This window comes from Arvicola amphibius, chromosome 8 (assembly GCF_903992535.2).
Source record: "Arvicola amphibius chromosome 8, mArvAmp1.2, whole genome shotgun sequence".
Classification (NCBI taxonomy): domain Eukaryota; kingdom Metazoa; phylum Chordata; class Mammalia; order Rodentia; family Cricetidae; genus Arvicola; species Arvicola amphibius.
In genome coordinates, this window is record NC_052054.1 from 56,879,259 (window position 1) to 56,901,466 (window position 22,208).

The 22,208-nt window shown below is 37.8% G+C and overlaps 1 protein-coding gene across 2 annotated transcripts in view; it reads right to left on the reverse strand.

Moving 5' to 3' along the window:
* Lin28b (lin-28 homolog B) overlaps positions 1-22,208 on the reverse strand; it is an 81,124-nt gene that overhangs the window by 36,764 nt on the left and 22,152 nt on the right. Inside the window, exons 3-4 of one of the 2 annotated variants that reach the window (XM_038341070.1) lie at positions 3,845-4,029; positions 2,446-2,517 (exon numbers count right to left, since the gene is read on the reverse strand). In XM_038341070.1, coding sequence (XP_038196998.1) covers positions 2,446-2,517; positions 3,845-4,029 — 257 coding nt within the window. The remainder of the gene's footprint in view (positions 1-2,445; positions 2,518-3,844; positions 4,030-22,208) is intronic. The other variant, XM_038341071.1, reaches the window with a different exon arrangement.

Genomic DNA, 22,208 nt, shown 5'->3' on the forward strand with positions numbered 1-22,208 from the left:
AAGGAAAAAAAAAAAAAAAGAAAAGAAAATAAACATCTCATTTTAAAAAACGCACAGGCACAAACAGTTTACTGGAGTGCCAGAAAATAAAGACAGCAGCAACAAAATGCTTTGATCAATGTTTAGGATCAGCAGCCATAACCATGACAATATACCCTAATTACAACCATGACCACTACATATATGGGGTAGCTAAGCCTATGTTCAGCTGAAAAACATCAATTACTGAAAATATGAATAGCAGGTGGCTTGCACACTGCTGACAGAGATACAGGAGAAAGTGGCTCCCTTGCAAAACCAAGGTAAACGCATACCCATGACCACAGTATATAGCTGTCCCACTCCAAAACCGAAGACTAACGTGCATCAAAAAATCCATACTTGAGTCTTTTGTCATGCTGTTCATAACACACACAACAGGAAAATACCCAAATCCCTCAACAGATTAATTAGATACTGTTATAGCATAATAATAGAATATTACACAACAATATAAAAGAATGAACTACTGAGACATTCAACATTGCAGATAAATTTCAAAAGCATGATAATGAAAAAACGGAAAATTTCAAAAGATTATGAAACAAATAATTCTGTTCATATGACACCCACCAAAACAAAACCATTATAACATGAAAGAACAAGTTACTGGTTGCCAAGGGGATAGATTAGGAGTGGGAAGCTATAAAAGGCAGTGGGAGGTTGTTTGTTGGGGGGTAATAGACTGTTCAGAGTAAATCATAATGGTGAGAGGAGCAATGTAAGCATGTGAAAATTCAGAGCTGTGCATAAAAATATAAATTGTTATGTTTGAGACATAAAATAAAATCAATATTCCAAATAAGCAAAACATACAAAAATGCACCAATGTTAGTTTTTCTTTTAAAAAAGAATTAACTGGAAGTCTGCCTTTTTAATGCTTCAGTGAACCAAATCAACTACTTACTGTCATTTTTTTTAACTATCCAGCATTAAGACCACAGCCTTGTACATAACAAGGCAAGAACTTCCCCATGAATCCATATCCCCAACCCTAATACCATTATTTTCAAAATTTTGTAAGTTCTAAGTTCAAAAGTGGCTTACACCAGTACCCAAATCTCTAAACGCACTTCTCTTCATCTTGCATTGCTTATAAATTAGGAAAAGTATGCTAAGTTCTCTGAAACGGGAATCTACCCACATTCTTTCTGTTTTCCTTTAACTTAAAGGCACAGGAAAAATGAGAGGTATGAGTTTGGAAACACTGGGCTGCATCTAGATTGTAGTTTGTATTTGATTGCTAGTCCCTTAATGTTAGATTGAGGTTATTCATCTTCACCAAGGCTGTCATGTAAGTCATGTAGTGCAGCATTCTGTCATCGAATGCCATGCACTTTAAGTTTTCCCTTTACTGATAATTTTTGTCTTTGACCATGTGACCAAGATGTTATGGGGCACACTTCTCTATTCATGTACTTTTGTAATTAGTAAGCATTTTGTTGAGGGAGATGCCTTAAGACTGTAAGTAATCCATCTCACATCACAATGAAAATTTTTCATTTATTTCTTAGTCAGAGGCATTGGTTTCTTCCCCATGATTTATAATTATAGAATTGTGATTGACTTCAGTGCTCAAATTTCCACTCCTAGCAACATCTCCTAGTCAGCGCCTACACCTGTTTGACAGGTCCCTATCATTTTTTTAGGCACTGTTCATCATTTAACTCCATCTTCATGTAGGCTAAGAGTAAACCATTCACAATCACAGTCAGACCTCAGGGTTGTGCTTTCAATTCCATCTTTAACCTAAGGAATCAGTGCAGCCCTGTCCTCTCTCCTGCATGTTGATTCTTCCTTTTCTATTAAACCTTTCCTTATCAACACATATACATTCTGTAAGTTCTTAACCTTTAGAAAATATCCCCACACAGTATCTGCTACTTCTACATCTTCTCCTATCATTCTCTGTTGAACAAGACACAAGCTTTCACTCCCACCAGTCTGCAGAGCTGTTCTTGTCACGTCCATTAGTCACTTCTGTGTTGCTAAGTGGTTGGAGTCTCAGTGATCATCGTGATCACTGTATCATCAGCATCTCTCAACAGACCTCGTACTCACCTCCTTGATTTTTTTCCTTCCCGATCTTCCAAAACAAAACCCTTCTAGATGACCTTCCTGTTCCCATTGCTTCCACATTCTTTTTCACTGCTCCTTCTCAGTGTTAGAACGACCCAGAGCTCATTCATTTTTTCATTATGGGTATAAATATCATTTCACTGACTACTGCTGAACTTTTATTTTCCATCCTAGAACTCCATATCCAGTAACTTTCCACCTAATTTGTAACCCTCTTGAATATTCATCATGCCCCAAGCCAAGCTGCCCATGTATTCCTGCTCCTGCAGTTTTTCCCATCTTGGCAACTGGTCCCTCCATCTTTCTTGTTGCCCAGGCCAAACAAACCTTGGAATCATCCTGGACTCTTCTTCTCTCACAGTCCACATCTGATCCATCAGTAAATCCTGCCGTCTCCACCTTCAAAACATACAGGAATTTCGCTCACCACTTCTATGTCTACCACCCCAATCCAAACCACCACCATCTCTTTCTGGTACACTGGAAAAGCACCCGTTATTGATTTCTCAGCTTCCATACTTGCTTCTCCAAATTAACTAAAGTAACAACTGTCAGAAGGTACTTTAAGGAACATTACAATTTAGAAGAGCTTGTGTTAAAGACGTGGCCCCCAGGAAGCATTGTTCAGAAGTAGGTCCTTTGGGAAGAGGTTCACTTTAATAGCATCAATGGGTTCATAGATTAACAGGAAATTGGACTTACGGGTGTGGGGCCTAGTTGGCAAAAATAGATTACTGAGGATGTATTACTGAGTTGCCTCTGCCAACTCTCTCCTTTTCAACAGTCATGAACTGAGCAAAATAAACTTCTCCTCTTTTAAGTTAATTTTTTCAAGTATTTTGTCATAACAACAGAAAGCCAACTGGTATAAAGTGACAAATTAGATTATGAGATTATGTTGTTTTTAAAACTAATTTTAATGATGTTCTATTTTTTTCTATAATCAAATTTCATATATGCAGCAGTCAAATTTACAAAAGATAAAAACACTAAGGTCTGTATATATGTAATTAGAAAAGACTAAATAACATTCAGAAAGCTATTGCATTTCTGCTATATTTTGGATAGCAGTTTAAAACCAGGTACCAAAACCTTTCAATACATAGTCTTTGGGCCATATTTTCAGTAGTAAATTAAGAATTGATACAATAGTGCTAATTTCAAAGCACAGAAAACAGATTCAAGAGCTCTGGCAGCACTGTTTGTAAATTTTGGCAGATTCATATAGTAAGAATGCATGCAGCTGTTAATTACTGACATCCAAGAGTTGGCTTAAAAACAAAACAAAACAAAACAGCATATATTTTGACTTCTGCCTGCATTTGGGATTTCAAGTGACGTTCCCCCCAATGTCAGTTTTTTAATGTTTGAATTTTCAAAGCATGAGTTATCATTTTAAAAATAGACAAAGCAATCCGTATACTCTCACTGGAAAAAACAAGTAAAAGCAGAAAACTGTACAGAGAGAGGCATTTCTTCCGTAAGAATCTGAGCCCCTCCTCTGCTCCCAACAGTCTGAGAAATGGCAGTCCTAGCACTGTTTTGCACACTTGATGCTAACTGCAGCTAAGCACTCTGAAGACTGTCGTTTGACGCAGTCTATCCAGCTACACAGTGATACTATTTTCTTCTAACTAGACTCCATAAAATCCATAAGCAAAATGATAGGAAATTTTACAACATTTTCCAAATACAGTACACTCATAAGCCAGCCAAGTACAATTACCTATCTCCCTTTGGTTTTCTTTTTTGCAGTGTCTTCCCTTTAGGTCTTCTTTCACTTCCTAAGCAGGGGCTCCCACCTGGGCCTGTTACCCGTATTGACTCAAGGCCTTTGGGGGATTTTTTAAATGTAAATTCCACTGGCTCTCCTTCTTTCAAGCTTCTAAATCCTTCCATGAATAGTTTGCTCTGTAAAGAGTAGGAGGGGGAGAGAGAGATCATGATTATCAGTACTTTATATATCATCTGTGTAATTTTAAAGTTATCAAAGCAAGAAATTCTGTTATCCATTATAAAAGTATAGGTTTTCTTTCATTTTATTGAAGTTTGACAAACCTTACAATGCTGGCAGTTGAAAGCCTATACCACGTTGCAGAAAGCATTTAATGAAACAGAAATGTCAATGTACACATTCTTGTCCCATCCATTCTACCACAAAGGTTCTAGTATAAAGTCAGAGCAATGCTGCCATCGTGACCTGAGCTCAGGCCCAAGGACCACATGAGAAAGGAGAGAACTGACTCCAAGCTGTCTTCTGACCTCCACATGTGCACCATATTCATACACATACACATGCACGTGTGCACACACACACACACATGTGCGCACATGTCCCCAATAAATAAATGCAGTAACACGTTAAAAAGAAGATCCTACCATATAAGCTCATATAGAGATTCATTTTTTTAAGCAACTATAGCACTGTCTGGTAAATTGTATCAGCCTTAATAGCATTTTAAGTCCACTGATTAAACAAATTGTACTGGAGTTACATAATACAATATTATCAATATTATCAATATTAAGATTTCTATTTAGCCCTGGGCAGGTGGTTTTACTGTTTCTGCCCTACCCACTGCTCACTTTGTAGTGTGCTAAATAATGTCTTTTTTCTTTTGAAAAATATATTTAGAGCTACATGTATTGATGTAAAAAACATGTGATACTGTTGTGCCCCAAAAAAAGAACATGTTCCTACCATAATGCCATCAACAGTTTTTCATTTATTTTTGAATTAACATTATATTTATATCATTTCCCCTTTCCTTTCCTCCTTCCATCTTATATACCCCTCTTTGCTAGCTTTCAAATTCATGGCTTCTTTCTTCATTTATTACTATTACATTTATATACCATGTGGTGTTATATTTAGTGATGTGCATATATGCATATATGCACATCACTAAATATAACCTGCACAGTCTGTACAATGTTGCTCATATGCATTTTTCAGGGATAACCATTTGGTATTGGGTCAGAAGTACAACTGTTAAAGACATGTTTACTTTTGTAGAGATGGAGTACAGAGCAAGCCACATGATCAGAGTCACTTCTCTACTCTGCTGTAAAGCAGAAAGTTTTCTATATGATAATTTATTGTTTGGGGAGCATTTTATAATAGAACAGTTAGCTTACATTAATTAAAAAAAACTCTTCTCACAAAATTATAACTGTCGGGGAGTGAGGGTGTTACAACTTTACAACTCTGGAGCTGCAAAGATGTCCTGACTTACCAGGAAGCCAGGCTATACTTAGAGCGGCAACAGTACAGCTCTGGAGGAAAAGGTGACCTGACTTGTCGGGAAGCCAGGCTACCTGAATCTGGGGTGTGGTGGGGGGTGCTCTCCCTGCAGGATATAGCAATCCTGCTCCTCTCCTGGAGAGCCTGTACAGCTGAGCTCTGCTCTGTTCCCCAAAGGGAATGCAGTAGCAGAGCTATTAGCTTTTCTCACCCAAGATCTTCCTTCTTTTGCTAACACTCTGCTAAAGGGGAAGCCCTGCAGAAATGTAGCAATCTCTTCTGGCTTCAGCAAAAACTTGTTACTTTTCTGCTAGCTTTGCTGAGTCCCACTTAGGGAGCATCCCAGCAAGGTTCTTCTATTTTGCTCAACCTTGCTCAGCCCTCCTAAGGGAGCATCTCAGCAAGGTTATTCAGCTCAGTCTCCTAAGGGACATCCCAGCCAGGTTCTTCTACCCTGGTGATTAATGAGCGAGCGTCACCCAAGACTCTTTTGAGAAAGAGATTTATTTGGGAAGGAGAGTGGCTGCCTCTGTCAGGTGGGTAAAAGGCAGCTTCCAACTGAACAGCAGAAAGGCTTCTTTTAGGGGCGGAGTTTTCCCAGGGAGAAGAGGAATTATTTAGTTTTCCCTGCTTAGGGATTGGTTTAATTGGTCAGGGGCAGAGATGGCTCTGATCTCAGGGCCAAACTGTGTTTTCTTCACTGGCTCTAATCTTAGGACCAAGCTACAAGAAACCCTATCTTGGAGAAAAAGAAAAAGAGAGAGAGAGAGAGAGAGAGAGAGAGAGAGAGAGAGAGAGAGAGAGAGAGAGATAGAGAGAGAGAGAGGGATAGAGAGAGGGGGGGGAACCTGTTTCTGGTTTTTATGACTGAAGTCTGTCTTTTCTGCTGCCTGGTGGAATGTGAGGAGGGGAAAAGCCACAACTGCAACAGATCACCTATTTGGACAATTCTAAGGCAGCTAGCTGTCCTTCCTCCCTGCTCAATAAATAAAGCTTTTTTTACTTTAAATCGGGAGGAGAGCTAATCGTTGACTATTAACTAGAAAGGGAAAGCTGTCTAGTCACAGCTCTCCTAAGCTTACAGTTTGTTCCTATAACAAGCATCGTCTGTAGAATATTGCTGTACTTTATCAACCTAACTTGATCTTATTCATCATTAAGATAGGCATAGTTTCTAGTTTGCACTCAGGCATAAGGATCCCCAAATCCAACTGGGTGGCAAGAGAGAAGACACTACCACAAGTTGTCCTCTGAACACCATATGGCATGCCTACATATTACACACATAAACTATAAAATTTTAAAACAAAGTTATTTTTTAAAAATCACCATGCAATTAAAGAGAGAACTCTTAGCAAATATTCTCTGGTTAAATATCAAAATAGCTTAAATATAGAAGATCGAGATTTACTGAAAGGGAGAACTATATTATTTTATCTCAAAATCTACCTTTATCCCGATCTACTGATTTTTATGAATGGCTCCATTGTTTTAGATCTATATTCTAATGTTTAGCTGCACATATGCCCGTTACTGATCTTGTGCATAATGACCTCATAATCTCTCTTTTACTCGTTACATCCCTTTCACTGGATTGCCACTCTCCTATTTCAGTCCCAGTGTCTTCCCCTAGAATAAGTGTGTAATAGTTTCTTCCCAGATACTGCAGCCTTGAGTCCCCTCTCTGCTCCACCTGAATGTAGCCCCTGAATAACTACACATTGTTAGTCTACACGTGTTGTTAACTACACGTGTCAGTCTCATCTCAGAAGTCTATAACATGTCTTCTTAGACTGTAGGTTAAGAGCACTTACTCCTCTTGCAGAGGACCCAGATTCAGTTCCCAGCACCTACACAGCAGTTTGCAAACTCTGTAACTCCAGTCCTAAGATATCCAACACCATTTTCTGGCCTTGGTCAGCACTGCACATACACAGTACATTGATATGCATGCAGCAAAACACCAATACACATAGAATAAAAACAAATGTCTTTTAAAAAATGCAGTGTAACAATTTTTAAATCTACACATATTATAATTGCAAAAGTTTTGGTGTTTAGGCTTATATTTTCATGTCTACCGTTTCTTTGGACAAAACAAAAAATACTTTATATTAGAGAGAATCACAACTACTGAATGAGTAAATGAACAAAGGAGTGAAGATAATTTAGAACAAAAGGCTAACCTGCCTATAAGAATAATTTCATGCTCACAAAGGGCACATCAACTGTCAATTTACATATCAATTAGTCTGTCTGTTCTGCCAATACCTTAAACAGGTGTAAGAGACACCAGACATTTTCATACCGAAACACCAGACAGGAGCAAGGAGACCAACTATGCCAGGATGTGACCAGCACCCAGCCTTCTCAGGTTTCCCCCAAAAGACAACGCCTAGAAATAAGCAGGAAGAAGTCTTGAAAATCCACCGCCCCAATTCCTATAACTTGTGGTGCCTAACCTCCTGCCTTTTTATTATAAAAAAGAGATGGGAATGTAATGATCTGTCTCTTTAAGAGACAAACCACATCTACTCCCTCCCCCATCCGCTGAGGCAGGCAGGTCTTCCTTCCTGTTTGCAGCATTAGTCTCTCTCTTTTCTGTCTCCCTCTTGGAGAGGCAGCTTCTCTCTCCCTCCTCTCCTCTCCTCTCTCTCTCTGTCTCTCTCTCTCTCTCTCTCTCTCTCTGTCTCTCTCTCTGTCTCTCTCTGTCTCTCTCTCTATGTGTGTGTCTCTCTCCTCTTCTCCCCTTTTCCCTTCCCCTCCATAACCCACCTAATAAATGTCCAACCTCACTCTGCATGGTGTTGCTATCCTTCTGTCTCTAGCCCACTGCCACCATGTGGCTTGCCACCAGGGACCAGCTGCCTTCGGAGACCTGCAGCATGGTCTCACGCGCAGTCCATGCCTAGGACTGGCTGCTCTTGGGACCCCCTGCCCACTGCCTGCCGCAGCAATTTTTAATAATCTATTACAGCAAGCACCTCTACCCACCTAGCAATTTCACTAGCTCTACTCCAATTTTTAAGACATTCTGAAGAGTGATGATAATTATGGACTTCCAATGGGCTCAATAGACTATTTTAGCCACATAAAAACCAGTTTTCACTCTCTTGTAATATTACCTCATTTAGAATATGTGAACAATCAAAAAGGTATAGTAAGAAAGGCAACGGAACAGAATGTTACCCCAAAACTCTAATGCCAGCATTTGGAAGCTGAGGCAGGAGAATCCCAAGTTCAAAGAAAGCATAGGACACAGGATGAGATCCAGGCCAACTTGAGCTACATAACAGCAACCCCAAAGTAAAGCAAAGCAAAACAGAAGAAAAAAAACAATGGATGAATTGAAAAGAAATTTAATAAATGCAAGAATGCTGAGAATAGTGGTGCTGTCAACAATCAAAGCACTTGGAAAGTAGAAACAGGGAGATCTGGAGTTCAAAGGCTTCTTCAGCAACATGTTCCAGGCCAGCCAAGACAAGTGAAACTCAATCTCAGTATAGAAAGAAACAAAACAATTCTGGTCTTTTTTTATTCATTAGACTGCTCTCTGTATTTTAATTATAATGCTAAATTAATTTATAATGCAATTACTTTTGCAATTAGATTTAGATATACCAACTTAATTTTCTGCTTATTCCATTTTGGGGTATTTCCTTGCATACTGATATAATTCAAGGGTTAGAAAGGAAAAAGGCAGACAAATTAGAAGTTCGATGTCTTCCTTAATCAGACTAGAGCACATAAGACTGTAGAAAGAAATGAAAATGGAAAGAGGAAGAAAAAAAAAACACAAGCCAGAAAATCCAGGAATCAAGGTGGGCTTATCACCACCAGTCCTACATTAAAAAATATAGAAAAACATGATGAACTTTTTTTAAAAAAAATGGCAGTAAAATCAACAATTTAAAAGAAATTCTTTGAAAAATTAGACAATGTGGTAAGGTTGTATGGTTTCTATCCATGGTCCCTGACTCATGATTCCTACAGCCATTGTTATTTCCTATGTGTTTGAGAATGATATTGTTTTAGGTCTTACAACCCCAAACCTCTTCCCCTCTCTCCTTTGACTTGTTCTCCTATTCTCCACAAGGTAGATCACAGAGACTTAAAATACTCTACTCTCTATTTGCCTTGGAGTTTCCAGCCATTAAGAAAGTCTCTGACATATCGTGTCTGCAGTTCCTTTTTTAATAAAGTTTGGGATTCCCACTCAGCTATCTGAGTTTTTGTTGCATAAACATAACTGAAGCATGGGCAGTGGTACAGAATATTATTGTACTGAAGGATGTGATAAATTTTCCAAACTGCAGTGAGAAAACCCACCAGTTCAGATTCTTAATGGTTTTCCTCCTTTGGGGAAATAGATAGGACCATTTCTTTCTTTCTTTTTATTTTATTGTTTTTCTTTTTAAAGAAAACAAACTATCTTTTTTCATTTTACATACCAAGCCCAGTCCCCACTCCCTCCCCTCCTCCCATTCTCTCCATCTTCCTCCCATCCACTCCACAGAAGAGTGCTAGGCACCTTTTCTCTGCAGCCATGTGCTAGAGGTTCTGGGCTTTACAACAAATTAAAAATGGCAGCAATATTAGAAAGGAAGGAAACTTGTCTCTATTTAGCACATAATATGATTGTGTGGAACATCCCAAGGAACCTTCGAGGCAACCACTAAGAAATTAATATATAACTCGACAGGTCTGATGAATCAAGATTAATACACAAAAATCTATTGACGTTTGAACACTAGCAGCATACAACTAAAATTTCCTATTAAATACAAAATAATTTAGAAAGTACATTTTACAGAAAAAGAAATAAGAACAGTGCTACAGCAGAACTAACAACATGAGAAGATTCATGATAGAATGAATTAGAAAGAGTATTATTGTTTGCCAGGCCTCGTAGCATATGCCTTAATCTCAGCACTCAGGTAACTGAGCCAGGAAGGAGGACAAATTTGAGGTCAGTCTGGCATACAGGTAAGTTACAAGGCAGCCAAGCCTATGCAGGGAGACCCTTTCTCAAAACAACAACAACAAACACTCTCTCTAACATGTGTAAGTGTATACTACAACAATATTAAGCTGTTAACTCTGGGTAGTTAGTTTGAGCTATAAATTCAATAAAATCCCAAACATAAACCCAAAAGATTATTTGGTTAAGGAAAAAACTGATATGATAAGGGCTCTTACAAGGAGAGGACAATGAAATGGCTCAGTGAGCAAAGCCTGAGTTTGTCTGCAGAACCTATACAGTGGAAGGAGTCCTTCTGCTCCTCTGACCTCCACATAAGTATTGTAAGCACACATGAACACCGCCATTCCCCCACTAAATAAATAAAGTGTAATTTAAATATTTTTAAATAAAATGCTAGCTTTCAAACTCAAACCAAGGGCCTAAAGAACACAGAGAAATTTCCATACAGTAACAATATACATTCATCATCAGAACAGAAAACATTTCTAGGACTTCACATCAGCTATCATTTCTGATCCTAACACAGTAAAGCTAGAAATCAGACACAGAGGGTTTTGAAACTGTTCATATAGATGGACACTAAATGATTTTCTCCTGAACAACCATAGAAGGAATGCTCATAGCAGCCAGCGCCAAAAACACAACCAGAACGAGCACAAATAAATATTACATTTAAAAGAAAAAGCAAAACAAACCACAAATTAGGAGAGAAATAACAAAAACCAGAATAGAAACAGGTCAAATAGATTTTCTTAGTAAAACAAAAGATATTCTTCAAAAAAATGAGCAGACTCAAACTTTAAAAATCGGAATGAAAAGGGATGCATCAAAACTGAACATAGAAATGCAAATGATGATTACAGATCACTATGAACAATATGTTGACAAATTTTATGTTATTAATTGATTTGCCTACTTGGAGAGTAGGACTGGCTCTAGGACTTTGCACATGCCAAGCATGTACTCAGTTAGTAAGCTGCATTCCCAGTCCTCTTCCCACACTGGGCTTGAGTTTTTTTATTCTGCCATAATCTCTGAATAGCTGGGGTTACAGGCATGGACCATCAGGCCTACCAACGCCAACAAATTTACCAACTAAGAAGAAAAGAAAAAATTCCTAGACATCTTACCAAAGAAACAGAAAACCTAACAGACCAAAAACAAGTAATGAAAAATCAGCAATAAAAAGTCTCCTATCAGAGGAAACTTTAAAACCAAACAGTTCTAATACTAACTCTATCAAATATTTTTAAAAAAGAAGAACCTATGCCAATTTGTCTTAACACTCAATGAAGTATGGCTACCCTGGTACCCAAACCAAACAAGAATACAATTTAAAAAGGAAGTTACTAGTCAATATCCTTAATAAACACAGATATAAAAATCTGCAACAAAATTCTAGCAAAAAAAAAAAAAAAAAACCTGACCAACACATCAAAAGGATCACTCACCATAATAACACAGGATTTAACACCAGTATGCAAGAAGGGCTCAGCATAGCCAAATCAGTAGGCACGATATAAGAAGGGCTCAACATAGTCAAATCAATAGACCATATCAACAGAATAGAAGAAAAAACACAATTATCTCAATAAAATGCAGAAAAGGCAACTGACTAAATTCAACATGATAAAAATGCTGAACAAACTATAGAAGGAACATACTTTAACAAGTAAAAGTCATTTCTAATAAGCCAACAGGTAACATTATACCAAACTGGGAAAAGCTAAATGTGGCCTCAGTAAGAAACAGAACATGACCAGGACATCTACTTTCATCACTTTGATTCAATACCTACTGAGAATCCTAGCCAGAATAATCCGACAAGAGAAAGAAAAGATGGAAGAGAAAGTCAAATCAACACTTTCTGAAGATTACATGATCTGATCTCACATAGGGAAAACTCCAAATAGTTTATGAAAAAAACTTTTCATAAGAACTACTAAGTGAGCAAACCAGGTTGGAAGTGTGGAGGCCCAAAAACGTGGGTCTAGTCCACCCTGTCTGAAGGCCTGAGAGTCTTAGCTTGCTGAAAGTTGTTAACAACAACTGTGGCTATACACCCTCACCTTGAGCATGGTTACTTGGGAGTTTTGGACATTAAGATGGCCCATAGAGGTAGATCCACTCTACCATAACTAAAGGTCAGAGAATTCAAGCATACTTCTACTTCATCTTTTGAAATAGGAGGTTTGACCTAGGGAGTGGCTGCCTTCAGGATACTTGGTCTAGGGTGGGTTTGCTGCCTAAACAACAGAATACTTTTCTCATGAATTAATGACTTGGTATCTCAACATATTGAAGCAAGTAACTCTTCTTGTTGTCCTTTGTATCATGTTAAAACAGTCTTTTGCCTTCCCCAATTGTTGTACGGGGGTATAAAAGTGTACAGGAAATTAAACACAGGCAGACTCAAAACTCAGATGTCAGAACTCAGTATGCATGAGGCACTGAGTTGCCCTCCCGATACTATTCTATGTGTCTGTGATTCTTTCTTATCTCTGTTCTTCCTAACTTTTCTAATCCTCATGCCCCTACCCTGGAATGCACAAATCCTCTGCAACTAAGACCACGGCAGTAGTCATCCCAAAAAGGTGGCTCGCAACATACAAGACCTAAAATAAACATGAAAATTGGTACTGCTATATGCCAATAGCAAATTATTTAAAGTAGAGATAAACAAAACTTTAACAAAAAATATAATATCCAAGAATAAAGAGATGAAAGAGCTCTATAAAATGATAAGTCACTGGAAAAGAAACTAAAGACAACACACAAATTATGGAGAGACATTCATTTTCATGGATTAGAAGAAATAATAGCATTAAAATGTCCATATTAACAAAAATAACCTGTACATTTGATAGGATCTCTACCAAAAGACCAATGATATTTTTAATAATATTTTTAATTTTTTTGAGAATTTCATACAATATGTTTTGGACATATTCTTTCCCCTCCCCCAACTCATCCCAGGCCCTCCTCTACCTCCCCACCCACCCAACTTTATGCCTTTTCTCTTGGGAGTCCAGTTAGTGCTGGCTGACTATGCTTGCTCATGGGACCTGCTCTGGAGTATGGCTGATATACCATGTCACTTCGTTGAAAAGAAGCAAGCAAACCTATTTCTCTCTCATAACAGCTATCAGTTATGATCAGTTTCCTGGCTAGGGATGGGACTTTGTATCCACTTTCCCTCCTCCAAAAGAAGATTTTTTTCTGTCTTAAGCATAAGTACGTCCTAAACGTTGTACAGAATCATAAAAAACTCCAAGTAGCTAAACCAATCTCATCAAGAACAACAGAAGACACTACACTACTTGATTTCAAAATGTAATACAAGTTTGTAATAATCAAAACTGATAGGAATGAACATGAAAGCAAAAGAGGGAAAGAATAAAGATCATAGAAGTAAACCAACACATGGATAGTCAGTGGTTTTTCTCAAAATGATGCTAAGAATGCACAGTGAAACAGAAGTCTATTTTTTAGATTTATTTATGTGTATGAATATTTTGCTTGCAAGTATATATGTGTACCATGTGCCCACAGAAGTCAGAAGAAGGTGTTGTCTTCCCTGGAACTGGAGTTACAAATGGTTGTGAGTCACCATGTGGATACAGGTAACTGAACTCAGGTTTTCCATCTTTTTAATTAATCACACAGAGAAATTTTGACAGATCCTATTACCTAGTAATACAACGTTTCATTAAAAAAACAAGTAGAGAAAGCCGGGTGGTGGTGGTGCATGCCTATAATCCCAGCACTCAGGAGGCAGAGGTAGGAGGATCTCAGTGAGTTCAAAGCCAGCCTAATCTTCAAAAACAGTTCCAGGACAGGTTCCAAAGCTACAGAAAAACCCTATTTCAGAAAAACAAACAAACAAACAAACAAACAAGTAGAGAATGTGTTTGCTCATTTATTTCAAGTTCTAAATGGGAGGAAACTGACTTATGAGTTTAATTTAAAAAAAAAAAAGTAAAAGCAGGCATTGTGGTACATGTCTCTAATCCCAAAAGCAGAGGTAGGTGCATCTCTGTGAGTCTGGGGAATGGTCTGACCAACACAGTGAATTCTAGGGTAGCCAGGGCTATATAGTGAGACCCTATAATACAAATAAATAAATAAATAAATACATAAATACATAAATAATTTTTTTAGAAAATAAGAACCGAAGAAAAAAACAAAGGAACAAAGGGAAAAAAGAATAGCTGTTTGCATGAGAAAAAAAAAAAAGACTAGTTTTTTGCCCTGTAGAGGTAGTCCACTGATTGGTTAACTTCAAGAGGAACCTGAAGGATCTTTCTGGAGCGACGCTGATGTTCAATGTCCATGTGGTTCTTTCTTCTCTGATAAGTCCAGCTTGTGTCAAGTTGACATAAAAATAGCCAATACAGGGGCCAAACCCAGTCTCTCTCTCTCTCTCTCTCTCTCTCTCTCTCTCTCTCTCTCTCTCTCTCTCTCTTTCTCTCTCTCGCTCTCTCTCTTGTTTATTGAGAAAGTTTCTCTGTGTAGCTTTGAAGCCTGTCCTGGTATTCGCTCTGTAGATCAAGATGGCCTCAAAGTCACAGAGATCTGCCTGCCACAGAGTGCTGGGATTAAAGGCATGTACCACCATTGCCTGACCAGATAGTTTTTAAACATGTTCAATAGTCCTAGTTATCAAAAAATAAACATTAAAACTAATTTGAGATACCACTCACCCAAATCAGAATGGCTATCATCAACAAAACTGACAATGTTAAAGACATGGAAAAAAAGGAACCCTTATTCACTGCTGGTGAGAGTGCAAGTTAATACAGCAATTGTGGAAATCAATTTGGAGAGCTCTCAAAAAAATTAAAAATAGAACTACCACATGACCTAGCTATTCCACTCCTGGGAATATATCTAGAGAACTGCATACTCTACCAAACAGAGAGAGAGAGATGTACACCTTTGTGTTTATTGTTGCTTTATTTACTATAGCAAGTAATCAGGATTAACCTAGTTGTATATCAACAGATCAATATATAATGAAAACTTGGTTATGTATAAATAAATGCATACGTATGTATACACACATTGGAATACTACTATTTATTTTGCTTATGGGTGTTTTGTCTGCATGTACATATGGGTACCACATACATGCCTCAAACCCAGAAGCCAGAAAAAGGTATGTGATCTCCTAAAGTTACAGACCACTGTAAGCTGCTGTGTTGTACTGGGAAGATCAGCCAGTGCCTTCCATGACCATCTCTCTAGCCCTTTATTTCCTCACTTGTTATTGTTACACATACAGACACAGAGACACAGACACAGCCCTATCTATTTAGTGTTTCTTGTATGTATATGATTTTAGGTCTGACCACTTAGTATTTGATGACCAATGAGGGGCTCTGCCCTAAGGAAGACTATTTCTCCTGTTCTTGGCAGCACAGCTTATATCCTTATGAAGCTCTTTGTCCATGCAGGAGATTTTCCCTTCATTTTTAGTTTGTCTTTTGGTGGTGTATTTCTCCAGGTCTTGTTTAGACACACCTATATTGTTTCTGCCACATAGATGAAGTTTCCCAGTCATTTTTAGGAGATACAATCTCACAGCAAACTCCCTGTTTCTCTAGCTCTTCGCAATCCTGCTGCACTCTGTTCTACGAGCCTTAGGAGCAGGAATTGTTTTGTGAAAGTATCAATTAGGGCTGAGCACCCCACGATCACTTGTTCACTGCATTTTGACTAGTTTAGATTTTCTACAATGGTCCCCTATTTGCAAAAAGGTTTTCTGGTGAGGAGTGAGCAGTACAGTTACATGTGGTTTAAAAGATATTTAGAACTCAGTTGGGAATTGTAAGGTTTAATAAAGTGTCAGTAATATGACTTCACTAACCCTAGGTGATTAGCTAGTAGGGCATTTTCTTAATTGCTGATTGGTGTGAAAGGGCCCAGGCTACTGTGGACTGTGCCATTTCTGGTACTGGGATATGTAAGAAAGTAAACTGAACAAGTCAGGGGGAATAAGCCAGTAAACAGCACTCCTCCATGGGCTCTGCTTCAGTTCATGCTTCCAGACTCCTGCCTTGATCCTGCCCTGATTTCCCTTTGAGATTGATTTTTTTAAAGGCTATCCTTCAGGAGCTCATGGGCCTCAGGTATTTACAGTCGCACACTCCCTGCCTTTCCCCTTCCCTGTCCTCTTTAGTCAGTCTTCCATGTAGGAACCCTATTAATACCTCTTCCTTTCTCTTGCACATTGCCCCTTTACACTATACTACTGTTTTCTGTCATCCACCAAACATAAGCAATATTTCAGCTATGCACTACCTGTTACTGAAACAAAGACTATGCACAGAAATCATTACTTTATGCATACAACTCAGACTTCTCTCAGCTTTATCAGAGATGTGAGTAAACCAGTGTATGGACGGTTCAACAGCCAGTCAGTTACCACAATAAATAAATCAACCAAGATATCATGGACAGTAGAAAGTCTGGATCAGGATATATTACAAAAAATTCTACTTTCAAGAATAAAATCCTAACTTGTGTACACTCTAAAGACAAATGATTTAAAATGATTCCTGATGTGGAACTCCCCTCTGCATGCTATGAATATGTTTTATTACTACTGATTAATAAAGAAGCTATTTTGCCCTATGGCAGGGCAGAGTATAGCAAGGCAGGAATTCCAAGCAGAGACAGAGGAGGAAAGAAGGCAGAGTCAGGGAGATGCCATGGAGCTGCTGAAGGAGAACACCAGAACCATACTGGTAGGCCACAACCTTGTGGTGATACACACATTAATAGAAATGGATTAATTTAAGATGTTAAGAGCTAGCAAGGAATATGCCTGAGTCATTGGCTAAGCAGTGTTGGAATTAATATAGTTTATGTGTGACTATACAGGTCTGGACAGTCAGGAAACAAAGTGCAGTCTCCGTTTACATATTCTACAGGTAAGGCAAGAAGACCCTGGGCAAACAGGCATAAATGCAGCAATTAGCTGCTTTAGAAATGTTTAGTAGCTTAAGGCTAGGGCTACCTACCCAGTAGGATCTACACATTTTAATAGAATGGACATCTGATTAACTTTGATCATTGTTCTTGTTTACTATCTGTTATGACTCAGATGTGGTTTGTCCAAGAAAGTTCACACCATGGCTCTTAGAAAGGCAATGTGCGTGGAAGTGGAACCTTTAAGTTTTAAGCTGTGTGAACAAATGGCCCTGGGCATGGGAGCCCTGCCTCTAAAATGGATAAAGATAGTTTTCATGGGATATTGAGTTAGATCTTTTGAGTTGTTCTAAAAGCAAAACTGGTCCTCCTTGTCTTGGGTTTCTAAGAGAACCATGTCCTTAAGTTTCCAGTATTGTTAGTTAATCCATGTTCTTTATAAAGTTACCTGGCTTCAGATACTTTGCTTTAATTATAATAAACAAATGCTTTCGAGTATATCATGACAGCAGAGAGTAAAATTGTAACTGTAAAAGGTTTTTAACAGAATGAATCTGAAAACAGAAAATAAGGTAGAGAGCAACAGGATAATACCCAGTGTTGATGTGTGGGCACACATGTACATATTCATCCAAATGTACATATATGCACATACACACATGAAACAAAGTCAGAGTGGATGAAGAATGGAAAAGTGGTTAACTCTCTTCTTTCTCAGAGGCTCTCATCATAATGTCAAGGAAAATAAGGGGACTAATGAACAGTTTAAAACTCTGTGTAAGAACTTCATATGTTTAAACGGGCTCCCCAGTCTTCCAATTAACTGATGTTCATAAATGCTTACTTATTTCTAAGTCTTAGCTATTATAAAAGGTACCACAGTAACCATCTTTATGCACCTCTATCCTTATTCACATGCTTAGACAAAGTAATCAGGTAACAAGCTAATATGCATGTCTGTAAGGGGGCATAAGACTTAATTCTCTGCATCTTTGCAACATCTTTAAAACACAACTATGTTAAAATTTTCTTTACCAAATCCTACTTTTACTTTTTAATAATTGAGCCATCTTTCCAGCTTTTCTATTTAATTTGTAAGAATATTTTTACTGGAAGAGTATTAACACATTGCTTTATGTATTACAAATTTTGTTTTGCATTTAGCTTCCCTATAGCCTAGCATCTTTCTACTTGTTAAGATTAATTAATGACAAAAATATAATTAAAATAAGAGATCTATGATCATGTACAACAGCTAACATTTTAATGTGCCTTATTCTATAGATACATTCATGTCCTGTTTACACACAACTTATTCATTATTCGTATGCAAGACTCTAAGGTATAGATATTCTTTATGAAATATATTTGAAATAAAATATTTTATTAAGTATATTTATAGTCATCTAAAATGAGGTGGCTCAGTAAAAGGGATTGATTAATGATACTAGCTTCTAAGAGGAAATGAACACATAAGAAGAAACTAATTTTATAAACAGTCATAACATGACACAGCAGGCAAAAGAGAAACAATTTGTAACTGGCAACTATCAATGAAAGTTATATGTATTTCTAGTATGTGTATGGGTGTTTTGCCTGCATGTATGTCTGTGTACTAGGTGCGTGCCTGGTGCCCTCAGAGGTCAGAAGAGGACACTGAATCCCCTGGGAATTATAGCCAATTATAAGCTGCCATGTGGGTACTGTGAATCAAACCCAGGTCCTCTGTAAGAATAGCCAGTTCTGCTGAGACATCTCTCCTGCCCCAAGGTCAACAGATTTTAAAAACTAATAATTTATGAATTATTGTCAAATTCTTTTATTGGTATTTGAGTTTGTTTGCTTTTTGTTTTTCTGAGAAAAAGCTGGCCTCAAACTCATAGAAATCTGCTTCTGTCTGCCCCCCAAGTGCTGGAGAGATGATGGCTCAGCAGTTGAGAGCACATACAGCATTTGCCTCAGCTCCTAGCACCCATGTTCACAAACACCAGTACCTCGAGCTCCAAGAGTCAGACACCTTCTTCCGTCCTGACACATAGGCATAATTTACAACAACACTGTCCAAAGGAGGAGCGGGAGGAAGGAAGGAAAGAAAAAAGGAGGGAGGGAGGGAGGGAGGCAGGGAGGGAGGGAGGGAGGGAGGGAGGGAGGGAGGGAGGGAAGGAAGCAAGGAAGGAAGGAAGGAAAGAAAGAAAGAAAGAAAGAAAGAAAGAAAGAAAGAAAGAAAGAAAGAAAGAAAGAAGGGAAAAAATACAATGATGACTTAGCAGACAGACATGTTTCATCAATTTTGAGCTAAGTTCAATTCCTGGAACCCAAATCCATGGCAAAAGAATAAAATTGACTCAAAGTTATCCTTTGACTTCCACAGCCCTACTGTGGCATATCTGAGACCTCACCCCCAAATACAATGATTTAAAACACTTTCATTAAAAAGTCTAAAACTCAATCTAAGATTGTATTTCAGTAACAGTCTAAGAAATAACAAATTAACAGCAGGCAAGTAAAAGCAGAGGAAAAGAAATCAGTGGATTTGAAAGGAGACATACAACAGGGAGAAGTCAACAAACTCAAAGTTTCTAAACTTATACTTAGAAGATTTATTAAAATAAAAAGAGAGGCCAGGAACATAGACAGCTACATGGTAGAACACCTCCTAGCATGTAGTCCCCGGGTTTGATCCTGCAGCACTGCGAATGAGGAGTGAAGCTGAGAAGTGAGACAAGATGTGGTTATGAATGACAATGGCCCCACAGGCTCCAGTTGGAATACTTGATCCCCAATTGTTTGCAAAGGATTTGGAAGCTTGTTGTTGATGAAAGAGGTGTGTCCCTTGGGGTGGACTTTCAGCTTTTAAAAGCCTCCTGACATCCTCAGTGTGTCCTCTGCTTCCTTTCTCCACTGCTGCTCATCACCATGCCTGCCTGCTGTCATGCTCTCAACTATGATGGTAATAGACACCATCCTTCTAGAGCTGTAAGCCCCAAATAAATCCTTCCTTTTGTAAATTGATTTAGTCATGACATTTCATCACAGCAGCAGCAACAACAACAAAAAACTAAAAGAGAAGAGGAGAGGGGAGCACGAGGCCATTAGGAAATTAAACATGAAAGCAGGAAGAGCACTACAAAAGACAAAACAAAAAGAAATAAGCAGCAGCAACAACAAAAGTAGGGCCAAGAATATTTCCCAGCACTAAAATCTTTACTAAGCATGCACAATACAATGGACAAAAGGAAGGGAGGGATGCTGAGAAAGGGAGAGAACATGGGAAAGTCAGAGAAGGATGAGAAGGAGAGGAAAATAGAGGGAGAGTGGGAGGGAAGGAGGAGGAAAGAAGGAAGGAAAATGAAGACATTAAGATGAATAATTAAAAACACTATTTTCTGAACATGGCATAATCATACATGTATTTTTTAATCTATAAATGATTAGAATAAGAAAAGTTAACAAGGTTGCCAAACATAAGGACAATATTTTTAAGTTTGTCTTTTTCTAAACAGTAAATAGGATGTAAAACAATTTAAAATACTACTTCACCAAAAAGATCAAATACACAGACAATACATAAAGGTGTCTGCACATGGCGATAACAGAAATAGACAGGGTTAGCATAGGAAAAGTGAGGTAACTTGAATACCTTTACTTCAATGCTGAGACTGAATGGTGGCTAATGCCCTACTGCATGTTTCATAAGCATGGAGCTCTGTAGAAATTATTAAGCACTCCCTGTAAAAGGAAGTATTTCTAAATTAATAAATGTGGGAAATTCTTGATTGTGCAAACATAAACATATTTCATTTAATATATGTTATAATACAGTTACTATTAATCTCTAAATTAAGAACACAGAAAGTACTTTTCACATTTACTGAATATTAGTCACTTGCTTCTCCCTCCTCTTTAAAAGTTATTGTATAGAACCTGTTTCTTTGGATGAAACACTCAGTAATTTCTGGCTGATGGCCAATATTTTATTTACTTATCAATTATCTTTACTATTTAGAACATAGTTAAATCACTAACATAAAATTAAAGGTATTATAAACATCTAAATATTTTAATAATATATTTTTCCTTTGTAAAACCAGAGACATTAAGGAATACTCAGGCACCCAGAAGAGCTGGGTGACTGAGGTGAGGACAGGTCTGGAAAACTCTGGCCAACCTCTCATTGTCATAAAAGGAGGAGGATCACTGGGTTTGACACAACACTGTGGGAGGTAGGCAAAACATGGATTTGGCCAGAGTAGATTATCAAGACAATGAACAAAACAATGAATCAAGCCATGACTTTAAGTGTATTCTAATAATGGCCAGAGTTAACAATGTAATATTGTTTAGATACCACTCCATAGTGATCAACTGTAGATGTAGAGAAAAATTTTCTTAGACTAAAAAGATAAGCTAAAAAAAAGTGAAAACCATAGAAATTTGTTTAGAATAAAGCTTGTATGCTTGTATTAAATTTAAAATAAAGGTATAAGAGCCTTTACAAGAAAATGAGAAATAGTTAAGCCTATTTTTATACTAGGATTAATAAAGAGTAAAGGGCTATAAATCCAATTATAAGAGAATTGAGAATTTAGTCAAATATAATAATCTAGGAAAACTTAGCAAGGATTGTTTTGATTCTTTTCACTATATTTAATTGATTTGCCTTTCCTGATTTGCAGGAGTACTTTATATGTTCTTGCTAGTCCATACATTTTCTTTCTTCTTCAGAAACTGTCTATTTATCCCAGGATGCTTTTGAACTTGCAGTCCTCCTCACTCAGCCCTCTGAGTGTTGGGCCACAGGTGTAGCCTGCAATGCCCACCAACTCTGGTATACACCTATTTTGTTTTGGTTTTTTAAAAAATATTTACATGCATGCATGTAAGAACTGTGTGCATATTCCACCTGTGTGCATATTCCACCTGTGTGCA